The 10,539-nt window shown below is 63.8% G+C and overlaps 2 protein-coding genes across 6 annotated transcripts; one reads left to right on the forward strand and one right to left on the reverse strand.

Moving 5' to 3' along the window:
• Nucleotides 1-87: 87 nt before the first annotated feature.
• On the forward strand, nt 88-6,322 carry FNDC4 (fibronectin type III domain containing 4). Its single transcript, XM_082217980.1, has 6 exons — nt 88-514; nt 2,820-2,935; nt 3,113-3,317; nt 3,618-3,707; nt 4,174-4,307; nt 4,866-6,322. Exons 1-6 carry the CDS (start codon nt 433-435, stop codon nt 4,902-4,904), a joined length of 666 nt encoding a protein of 221 aa, XP_082074106.1. The 5' UTR covers nt 88-432; the 3' UTR covers nt 4,905-6,322.
• LOC309529525 (low density lipoprotein receptor adapter protein 1-like) lies at nt 6,253-10,416 on the reverse strand. Of its 5 annotated transcripts, none has more exons than XM_082217828.1 (9): nt 10,314-10,416; nt 10,033-10,175; nt 8,804-8,916; nt 8,196-8,310; nt 7,942-8,014; nt 7,570-7,691; nt 7,358-7,419; nt 7,129-7,160; nt 6,664-6,910 (listed from the first exon to the last, which is right to left on the reverse strand). In XM_082217828.1, the coding sequence occupies exons 1-9, from the start codon at nt 10,402-10,404 to the stop codon at nt 6,801-6,803; spliced, it is 861 nt and encodes a 286-aa protein (XP_082073954.1). In that variant the 5' UTR covers nt 10,405-10,416; the 3' UTR covers nt 6,664-6,800. The 5 variants fall into 5 exon arrangements, with proteins under 5 accessions (XP_082073952.1, XP_082073951.1, XP_082073954.1 ...); XM_082217827.1 differs by having other exon boundaries at nt 7,358-7,422; XM_082217826.1 differs by lacking the exon at nt 7,129-7,160 and having other exon boundaries at nt 6,253-6,910.
• Between the last annotated feature and the right edge of the window lie 123 nt (nt 10,417-10,539).

Below are 10,539 nucleotides of genomic sequence, written 5' to 3' on the forward strand. Positions count from 1 at the left end.
CAGCTGCTGCTGCTGCCCTGGCGGGAGGCGAGGCGGAGGCGGCGCCAACGGGGCGGCGCTGGGCGGGCAGGCGGTCTCCACGACGGAGCGCGGCTGGTGCTGCTGCAGGGACCGCGTTGCCTCTTCTCCTGCTGCTGCCGCCGCCGCCGCCGCCCGAGCAGTCTCCGCAGCGGAACCGGGCCTCGGCCGCTGGGCAGGGCTCCTCGGCTGGGCTCTGCGGACGCCTCGGCCCGCCTGGATGGAGCCGCGAGGCGGCGGAAGAGCCGGAGGCTCCGCAGCCGGGAGCGCGGCGCTGGCACTGACCCGTCCGGCGGGAGCCGCTGCGGCGGAGACTGCGGGGGGCCCCGCGCTGGCCGCCCCCTGAGCGCCCGGAGCCTCGCCGTCGCCTCGCCGCCCGGGCTCCATGAGCAAGTGCTGCGCCCGTCCGCGGCCATGGCTTCCCTCCCCGCCCGGTACCTCAGCCCGGCGGCCGTGCTGGTGCTGGTCAGCTGCGACCTGTGCCTGGTGCGCGCAAGTAAGTGCCGGGGCTCCGGGCGGGGCGGGAGGCGGGAGAGAAAAGGCCCCCGGGGGTCAGGATCGGCGCCCGAGACCAGCGCAGGCCCGGCTGGCCGCCTCTCGGGCCGCTGGCCTTGGTGCTGAACCCGGGCTGCTCCGCACCCCGACGAGGGCCGTCGGAGGGCCAGGGAGGGGGCGGGCAAGGCGGGGGTCTCTTGGGCCCAGCTCTGCCCTGCCCTGCTCGGCTGCGTCACTGGCCGCCCAATACCCGCGGAAGCAGCCGGATCGGGGCGGCAGCGCCGCGGCCAAGGCAGGCTCGGGCCCCTCTCGAAGCGCCTTGTTCCCGGCAGCCGCCAGCGGAACCCCGGCCAATTTCATTAGAGTAAAAGCCTGGCTCCAGGGAAGGCCGCGGCTGCCAGCTGGCCTCGCTTGGGTGAGAAGGAGCCTCTGCCCACGTCCCCGGCCTCCGCCTTCTCTCGAGAAGTGGCAAAGGTCTCTTGGCAGGGGGCACCTCCTGGCACCCTGCGGCCTCTCCGCTGCCCTTGACCCACGAGGAGAAGGTGACTCTGGCCCATTCTGACGCCCGACGCCCCCAACCGCACTTGACCCATGAGACACCCCACGCACGGTCACGATCCCCTCAGTCTGGCCTGCTTTGCCCGGAATCCGTCCCCAAACCGGCGGCTGTTGCTTTACTTCCAGCTGCCCAAGACGAGGGGCCCGACGCCCCCTCGCTTGGAGGAGGACACCTTTTGACCTCTCTCCACCCACCCGGGGGCTTACACGCCGGCTTCCGCCCCCCCCCCCGACTCCCCTGCTTGGCGGGGCCCGTCTTTATAATGCGCAATAGCTGACTTTGAGCCGAGGCCCCTGGGAGTTGTAAGTGCAGCTTGCAAGGAAAGTAGGTGGTTGTCAGGAGCTGCCATTCCCGGGGAGTCTGAAACCAGGCGGGTACGGCGAGAGGGACCTATTGGCAGTCACGCCCGCAGAGTTCCAAGAAATACATTTATTCGTTTACTGGTCAAATAGATGGCCCTCCTGCTTCTTGCCTGGTGCCCTGAAAACAGATGAATGGCTTAAAATACAACTGCAGAAATGGCGCAGGAGCAGAAGGGGATCCTTGGAGGTTTCATTGCCTCCCCTCACTCTCCACCCCGGGTCTCCTCTGGAGAGGGAGCTGGAGGCAGGGAGCGGCCCTGTGGCCGAGGGCAGGAAAAGGCAGTCCAGCCAGGGCAGGAGGCAACCTGCCGCCCCTTTCCCCCAAAGAAAGGGGGCCTCTGTGGCTGAAGGGGGGGCAGCACAGCCAGGGGACCAAGCGGAGTCCAGGGCGCGCGGTTTTGCCAGGACTCGGATGAAACCGGGGAGAGCGCAACTGTGACAGCTGAGCGGGCGGGAGGCGCCACTGGCGGGGAGGTCGGCTGGAAGAGAAGGCGAACTGCGGAGTCCAAATGTGGAAACTCTCGGAGGAGAGGAGGTGAAGCCCTGGGAGGAGCAGGTGTTTCTGCGGGATGGAGGGTCTTTCCTTGTTTCACGGCTCCCTGCAAGGCTCCCCCCCTCCGCTGAGCCACTCTCCCTCTTTCCCCTTGGAGAGGCAACAACCTTTCGCCCTTCCGAGTAAAAGATGAATAGGGGGGCACAGCGAACATGGAGCAAAAAATAAGAAAAGAAAATATGCTGGAACAATATTTTTCAGACAATTCTTAATTGATCTTTGGAACTCACTGACCCAGTATTATCCTTCTCAAAGGAATATTCCTGTCTCCACCAGCAGGTCGTTCCACCGCCAGTTTCCAGTTTTTCTTCTTCTTCAGCTTGCAGTCAGAATCTCGGGCCTAGGGAGCCCTTTCCATCTTGGTGCTCAGTCCATTTTTCAACACAAATAAAGCGCCCTGGGCTCATAACCTTTAATCGGCTCTGTCTGGGTCTCGTTTATATTTGTAGACTTTTAGAGGGAAAATGGCTTTCGTTTTCAGATTAAGTTCTTTTTTTGTTTGTTTTTCAAAAACTAAAGCTCAAAGCAGCTTGCACGAAAGCACTGCATTGCAAGATGATAACTCTTAGCTCTAAAATGACACCTTCAGTATAACAGCACCAAGGACGCTGACGCTGCCTTCCAGGCCCTGCTCCCCTCCGTCTCTAGGGGTGCTAAATCCCCTGGAAAGGCCGCTGCTCCCTGGGCAAAGGCCTCCCCGCAGCAGCACCAACTTGTGCCAGCCCCCAGGAGGGAGGAGAAACCCGAGGCGGAGATGGAAGGGACCCCTGGGGTCATCCAGTCCAGTCCTGCCCAGCCACCAGTGACCCTTCCATCCCTGCTTGCCTCACAGATCGGCCCCCGTCGCCCGTCAACGTCACCGTCACCCAGCTCAAGGCCAACTCCGCGATGGTCTCCTGGGATGTCCCGGAAGGGGACGTCGTCATCGGCTACGCCATCTTGCAACAGGTGAGGCTGGAGGAGGAGGAGGCGGCGGGGGGCGCACCACTCCTCTGTCCCGCAGCCCCACCGCCCCCTTGCTTCTCGCTTCTCCAACCCCTTTGTCAGCCAAGGGGGGCTATGTTCTCTTCCCTCCCTCTCTCTCTCTGCCCTCACCCGCTCTGACGCCCCCCCCCTTTCCGGCAGCGGCAGGACGGGCAGATGCAGCGCTTCATCCGGGAGGTGAACACGACGACGCGGGCGTGCGTGCTCTGGGACCTGGCCGAGGATGCCGACTACGTCATCCAGGTGCAGAGCATCGGCCTGCACGGCGAGAGCCAGGCCAGCAAGAGGGTCCACTTCCGCACCCTCAAGCAGAGTGACCGCCTGCCGTCCAACAGCTCCAGCCAGGGTAGGCGAGGCGCCCGGGGGACCTTCCCCTCTCCCACCCCCACCCTCCGGAGCCTCGCTGACCGGCTGGGCGCCCCTGTCCCCCTCCAGCGCCGCCTGTCTCCCCCCAGTCAGTCCCGGGCCTCCTCCGGGGCCAGGAAGCTCCGTGGTCCCTCCGTCCAAGGCGGGTGGGGCCCCCTCAGTGAGCTGTGGGCAGCCCCGGCGGAGGGGCCGGCGAGACCCTACCCGGCCTGCAGCTGCTCTCCCCCGGCTCTGAACAGATCCCCTTGCCTCGCCCGACGGGGCGTCCCTCTCTCCGCAGGAGACATCACCATGGAGGGGCTGGACAAGGAGCGGCAGCTGCAGACGGGCGAGATCGTCATCATCGTGGCTGTGCTGTTCATGTGGGCAGGTGAGGCGGGTGGGAAGCAGCTCTCTTGGGCCGCGTCCAGCACGCTCGGCTTCTTGTGTTCCTGACGGGTGTGTGAGGATCCCACGAGCGCTGGCCCGGAGTTGGTCTCTGGGCGCACAGCCAAAGTTCCTTCTTCTTTGCTGCATCTTTTGGCTGCCGTTCTTTGCACGGAGGGGCCTGACAGCCTTGCGCGTCCAAATGAAGCATCCCGTTGAACGCGGCTCCGTCAGAAGAGCCCAGCAGCAGCAGCAGCAGGATCAGAAATGCTTATTTCGGGGCGCAGGGCCGACGGAACACGAATTCCCTTTTCTGACTGAGCTGTGTTGAACTTTTGCGCAAATAAAAGATCTGGGAAGCAACCAGCCGCGGACTCCAGCACGTCCAAAGGCGGGGGCGGGGGGGGGGGAGAGACCCTTGCGCGATGGAGGCCCCTCCTCACCTTCCTTCTTCCTCTTTGCTTCGGCAGCGGTGATCGCCCTCTTCTGCAAGCAGTACGACATCATCAAGGACAACGACTCCAACAACAACAAGGAGAAGAGCAAGCCGACCTCGGAGCACAGCACGCCCGAGCGGCCCACCGGGGGCCTCCTCCGCAGCAAGGTGAGCGGGCGGGGGCTTGGCTCAGCCCACCATCGCCGGGGAGGGGGGCCAGGGCGGAGCTCGACGGCGGGCAGCCCAGCCCGAGACAGCGGGGCCGGAGCTGCTGCCCCGTCCTCGGGGCTCTCGGCGGCTGGAGCGGGCCTGTGCCGCCACCGCCTCCTTCTCCTCCGGGTGCTGGCTGCGCGGCTGCAGCAAAAGCGCGGCGCCGGGAGCCGTCGGGGCTCCGGGGAAGCCGGCTTTGGCCGAGCTGGGTCGCTAGGAGCGCTCTTCGTCGGCGGCAGCCGGCCTGAAGGGCGCCGGAACCGAACCCGCCCAGGGCGGGTTGCCATCTTGCAAGGGAAAATGACAGGTGGGGACTTTGGAGACGCATTTTTCGAAGGAGCGAAGGTGCCGGGCGCGCCCCAGGGCAAGGGGGGCGATGCTGCCAAGGAGGCGCCGCAGTTCAGCTGCGGGGGAGGGGCACAGCCTGGCCAAGAGGGAGCGGGAGGCGTCGGGGCCCCCAATAGCTCTCTCTGGGGGTCCTGCTCGCTCCCACGACCCTCTCTCTCCCTTTTTCAGAAGATGAAATCGCCCTCTGTCAACATCATCGAGGTGTAGCTGAAACTGGCGGGGACCTCCGCGGCCTCCGCCCCGCCGCCACCGTCGCAGCCTCCTGCTTCCCTGCATGCAAAGAGCTCCTGCTTCTTCTGGCCCCAGGAGGAGCAGACCTGCATGGAGCCCGCCGGGGCCAAAGTGCATGCGGAAAGCCCCTCTCGCCCAGCCCTTCTCTCTGGGGCCACCGCCAACGGAGAGCGCAGCAGCAGCAGCGCCACCCACTGGACAGGCCAGCGCCACCCACCGCTGCTATCCGAAGAGCCTCGTTGCGGGAGCTGAAGGCGCGACATCGCCCAGCCCCCTGCAGCTTCACCATGGAAGCTCTGGACTGGGCCCTGAGTGGGGCCACCACCCAGAAGACCATGCTGGGCAGACTTTGTCGCCTCCCTTAAGAGTTCCCTTCAGCCCCTAGGCCTTCCCACCTGCCCCCTCTCACCGCAGTTATAGGGTTCCTGCCAGCTGCCCTTGGCTTCCTCTTGGGGGGGGGGGTACCAGCTGTGTGCCAACTGCCTTTGCCCTCCCCCTCCAGCCAAAGCCAGCCCACCTCCACCTTCTTCCTTCTCAGCAAGATCAGGAGGGGTCCCTTCCCTCCTGGCAGCTGGAGAACTGCCACCCACCACCTCCCCCTGGCCACATCCAGGAGGAGCCCCCCCCCCGACACATGAGCACCCAGCACCGCCTTCCAGGAATCCAGCGCTTCCGGCCTGGAGGCTCAGCTCAGAGCACTGCGTTGGCAGTGGCAGGTGGCCTTTCGGTCCTGGCAGAGAGAGAACAGCTTGCAGCCCCATTTGCCTATTTCCCTCCAGCTGTGGGGCTGAGAGCAGCTCAGGGCCCTTTGCCTGGAGGTCAAGCCACCCCATCCCACCCTTCCCTCAGGACAGGCAGCTCTCCACCTCCCCAGCTGGGCAGCAAAGGACCCTCTTCTGCCTCCCTGCTGCTCCACTCCCCCCACCCCAGCCAGAGAACAAGTGAAGACCCTCGCAGGCTCCCTCCCCTTGCACAGCAAAGAGCCGTGGTGGGAGCTGTGGAATCCCCGGCTTGCCCACCTTGCCGCCCCACAGAAGGGCTGCCCCCAGGCCCACTTGGCTGGCTTCTCCCCCCCCCCCTTGGGAAGGGCCTGCCTGGCACAGCTCACCCGAAGAGCTCTGGAAGTGGCTTCCAGGTGGTGCCAGACTGGTGAGCCCCAGGCAGGTGAGCCAGGAGTCCTGGCCCAGGAAGGAGACGGACGGTGCTATGCCCCCCACCCCACCCCCCTGCGTGCCAGTCGGGCTCCCCCAGAGATGGCCGGCTGTGCCACTCGCTGCCCCGTTCCCCCCGTGGGCTGAGGCCTCTGCAAGGAAAGACACCCAAGTACAACAACAGTAGAAATGGTTTATTTCCCTTTAGAAAAGGACATTAAAAACTAGTCTTTTTGCTACAAAGCTGTGATTTGGCAGTGATGAGCAGCTGGTGGGGAGGGGGGGGCTGCCTTCCCACCAGAGCTGGACGGCAGGGCGGGGGGGGGGGCAGCAGAGGGAAGGATTTCTCTACACTCAACACAGCCCTCCTCAATATGGGGCGGGTGAGGACTGATGGGAATCTGAATGCCGCCCCCCCCAATGTTCAGGCCTCAAGAGCACCAAGAGGAGGCCTGGTGCACCCCCCCCCCCACTGCAGGAGAGGTCCTGGGGCTGAGGACCCCTGCTGAATGCCCCGCAGGGTGCTGCTGGGGTTCCCCAGGCCAGCAGGGTAAGGGGCTGGCCTGGGGTGCTGCTGAGGGTCCAAGGCAGGCTAGACCAGGTTCCCGGGGGGGGGGGCAGCTGGTCCTTGTGGGTGACAGACAAGGGGCAGCAGAGGCTGTGCTGGAGATGAGCAGCGAAGACACGGTGAGTGGCAGGAGAAAGATGAGGAGAAGCAGCCTCAGAAAAATGTCCCCGGAGGCAGGCAGCTGCTGGGGGGGCTGCAGCCCCAGGCCGCCACCGACTGGAAGCGGGCAACTGGGGAGCCCCCAAAGGCAAGCCCCCCCACACCTGAAACACACAAGGGCATTGAGAGGAGCCACTCAAGAGGAAGGGGAAAAACAGAGAGAGAGAGACGGGAGGGAGAGAAGAGTCCATGTGAAAATGCAGGGGAACCCCCCGTTCCCCTGGAAGAAGGGAAATGAAAAGCCTTCAAAGGGGTTCCCCCACCCCTTCATCCCGAGCAAAGGTTGAGGGCGGGGCCATGCTGGGGGGGGGTCAATGGTTACCTGTGGTGGGGCGGCCCCTCTCCTCTACGCGGCTTGGGGCAGAGAAGAGACAAAGATCAGAGCAGCAGCAGCAAGGAGAGCCCCCCCCCCCGCCAGACCATTTCCTACTCCACAAGCCCTGCAGCAGCCCTTCAATGTGTCCCCCCCCCCAGAAACAGAAAACCCACACCTCTGACTGCCTTGCCCCCCCAACCAACAGGGGACCTTGACGCAGCCAACAGGCCCCTACCCAGAGAAGGCTTCGTTGAGATCTTCCTCCTCCTCCTCCTCCTCCTCCTCCTCCTCCTCTTCCTCCTAGGGCCAGAGAAAGCCAGGTGTCGAGAGAGAGCAGGCAGCCCCCGCTGACACACAAAGGGCGGGGCTGGTGAGGGAGGGGGCCTCTTGGCCCTGAGAGCCAAGGGGGCCTGGCAGTGGGGCAGCAGGTCACTCCCAATACCGTACCTCAAAGTTGGTCTTGAAGGGGGGGCTGCCAAGGGGTGACCTGCCAGGCGGGCGGGTGCTTTCCACTGGGGGGCACAGCGGACTCAGGGAGGGCTTCTTCTCCCCCTCCCCTTCCCTGGAGCCTGGTGGAGAAAAAATGCCCAGAGGCTGAAACCCCCAACAGCGCCCCCTGCCTTTCCCAGTTGCTGGCACTTTGCATCCTTGACATGAAGACCCCCTCCTGTGCCCCCCACCATCCTCACCACCCCACAACCTTGGAAAAGAAGGGTGCACCGGGGGTGGCGGGCGGCCGGAGAGCCACCAAGGAAGCCAGACGGGAGCAGGTCACGGGTTTGGCATAGCGATGGCAAGGGGCACGGCCACCATCCCTACCTGCCTGCGCAGCCTCCCAGAGATCCAGGGCCACCTGGAAGGCCTGAGCCACCGTCAGAGTCACAGCCTGGGCCTGCATGGGTGACACGAGGCAAGAGAAGGCGACCGGGGCAGCTGGCGAGGCAGCGCCCTGCAAAGGGCCCTGGGAGGGAGGTGGGGAACCCTTGGGCAGAGGGGCCAACCAGCGAGCAAACCCCACCCCAAAAGAGAAGCGCAGGACCCAGCCCTCCCCAGGGGGCGAACGCAACACTTACGATCTTTTTCTTGGGCGACAGAAAGGCGTGGCACTCGAGGGCACCGCTCTGGGGGTTCTGTGCCACGTAGGCAAAGACTTTGTTCTGCAGCTTGTCTGTGGTGCAATAGGAAATCCTGAAAGAGGGCGGGAGAGGAGGCAGCGCTCAACATCCCCACACCAAGCACCCCTGGCAGGGCAAGAGCAGGGGCAGGGGGCCGGGGGAGATGGCCAGGTTGCTGGGCATGCAGGGCCAAGGCAGAGACGCAGCACAATGAGAGCATTTTGCCCCAGCAGTGGATTACGGAAAGCGGAAGAGCAGAAAATGTTCCTGTCCTGCAGGCAGCAGAAGCTGGAACCGGGGAGCAGGGAGGGACCGTGATGGGGCTCCCCAGCAAACCACGTCCCCCAGGACAGCAGGTCTTTGTTCCAAAGGAGACGCCTGCGGGCTGCCCCTTGCTTGGCTTCCGCAGTGCCCAACTGGGTGCCTGTCTGCTTGCTTTTTATGCTTGCTCACAGCCCAGCCAGCCAGGGGGCAAGTCCTCAGCCAGGCAGCCGTGCAGAGAGGGGCTCAGACAGGCAGCTCCCTGGCCTCCAGCAGCCCTACCTTGCAAAAGCATCCTCACACACCTGTAGATGGAGATGGTCTCAATGGTCTCCTTGGTCTCAGCGTCTTGCAGAGAGAGGCCTCGTGGGGAGACAGTCAAGATCACCTTCCGGAATTTCTTGGGCCCCACCCGAGCCTGAGGAGTGAAGGTAGAGATGGGGAAGGAGGTCTCCTGGATAATCACAGAAGACCCCCTAGCCCAGCCCTCAGCTCCTAGCAGACTTCCAAGAAGCTCTCCCCCCTTCACCCTGCACCCATTCTGTGAAAGAGGCAGGCTGGAGCACAGAAAGAACTCAGGAAACATTCTCTTTTTTGCAGACAGAGAATTCCCACTGGGAGGCATCTCCATCTCCTTATCCGTAGATTTGTCCAATCCCCTTTCAAAGATAGATCTAGGCTGGTGCTCATCATCACACCTGCAGACAGCATGTCAGGACAAAACCCTTTTCTCCAAATCAGGAAGCCCCAGATGCAGCAAGGTTTCTTCCAATCCCTGCACCATTTGGGCTGCCCTTTATTCTGGCTCTCCAGTAGCTTATTTTCTTAGGTTGGGAAACCAGAACAGATCTGATCTTCACCAAGATGCGTAGCCAGTGGCTCCTGAAACCAGCCCCCGTGGCATCAGCAGTGAGTCTGTCTGAGGGGAACAAGACCTTCAGCGAGACCCTCAGCAAGCAGCCAACTTTCACAGATTCCTCAACTGCAAGATTCCTTCAAGAAGACAGCTTTTTCTGAGCTACTTCCAAACATATTAGCTGCAACGTTCTTTATGTAGGTCTGCCCTTAAAAGGAGCTTGATCTGTTGACAGTTTTCTCTGGCACCAAACGCTCCAGGCACGTGACTCCTCCAATCATGTCCCAGATTCCCTGGTTGCTCTTGATCATGTCGAGGCTCAGTTGAAAGTAGAAAACAGGAGAACCCAGATGCCTCGAAGGGAAAACCAAGAGCAGGATTTCCAGCAGCTGGGATCCTGCCGCCTGGATTGTGGAGGCAGAGCAGCGGCCATGGCCAGCCCTCTCCCCCTCTTGACCCAGGGTCTCCAGCATAGCTGTCAACTTTTCCCTTTTCTTGCGAGGAATCCTATTCGGACTAAGGGAATTTCCCTTTAAAAAAGGGAAACGTTGACAGCTGTCTTGAGACTACAACTCCCACCCTCCCTAGCCAGCAGGGTCAGCGGTCTGGGATGGTGGGAGCTGGAGTCCGAAAGCCGCCCGCCTGCTGCGAGCCTCGGGTCTCCCTCTCGCCTCCTACCGTGGCCAGGATCCGGTGGATGGCGGCGCTGGCCATGTCCTCCCCCTTGGGCTTCTCCACCAGCGTCATGCCCAGGTACTTGAGGGCGAAGCCCATCCCCTCCAGCAGCGGCTCCCGCATGTCGGACCACGACTCCGGCAGCTCTGCGGCGGGGAGAGAGGCAGGGAGGGGGCGCGGGGCCCCGTCAGACCACCGGGGAGGAGGAGGAGGAGGCGGCCCCGGGAGACCCCCCCCCCGAGTCCCACGTGGGGCTCCCGCGGCGGGGGGGGGGAGGGACTCACGGTGGCGGCGGAGGCGGGCGACGCCCAGGCGGTGGCGGGCGAGGCTGGGGCTCCGCAGCACGGCCCGGCCCGCCGCCCGCAGCGCCTCCATCGGGAAGGGAGCGGACGGAGGGAGGGAGGGGCTCCGCCTCCTCGGCCGGGCCAGGGCGCATGCGCGGCCAGCACCCTCGCCCACAGAGCTAGGAACGGGGAGAGGGGCCGGGAGGACCCGGAGGAGAACTCCTGC

The sequence above is a fragment of the Podarcis vaucheri genome, assembly GCF_965113315.1.
Source record: "Podarcis vaucheri genome assembly, chromosome: 3".
NCBI classification, from domain to species: domain Eukaryota; kingdom Metazoa; phylum Chordata; class Lepidosauria; order Squamata; family Lacertidae; genus Podarcis; species Podarcis vaucheri.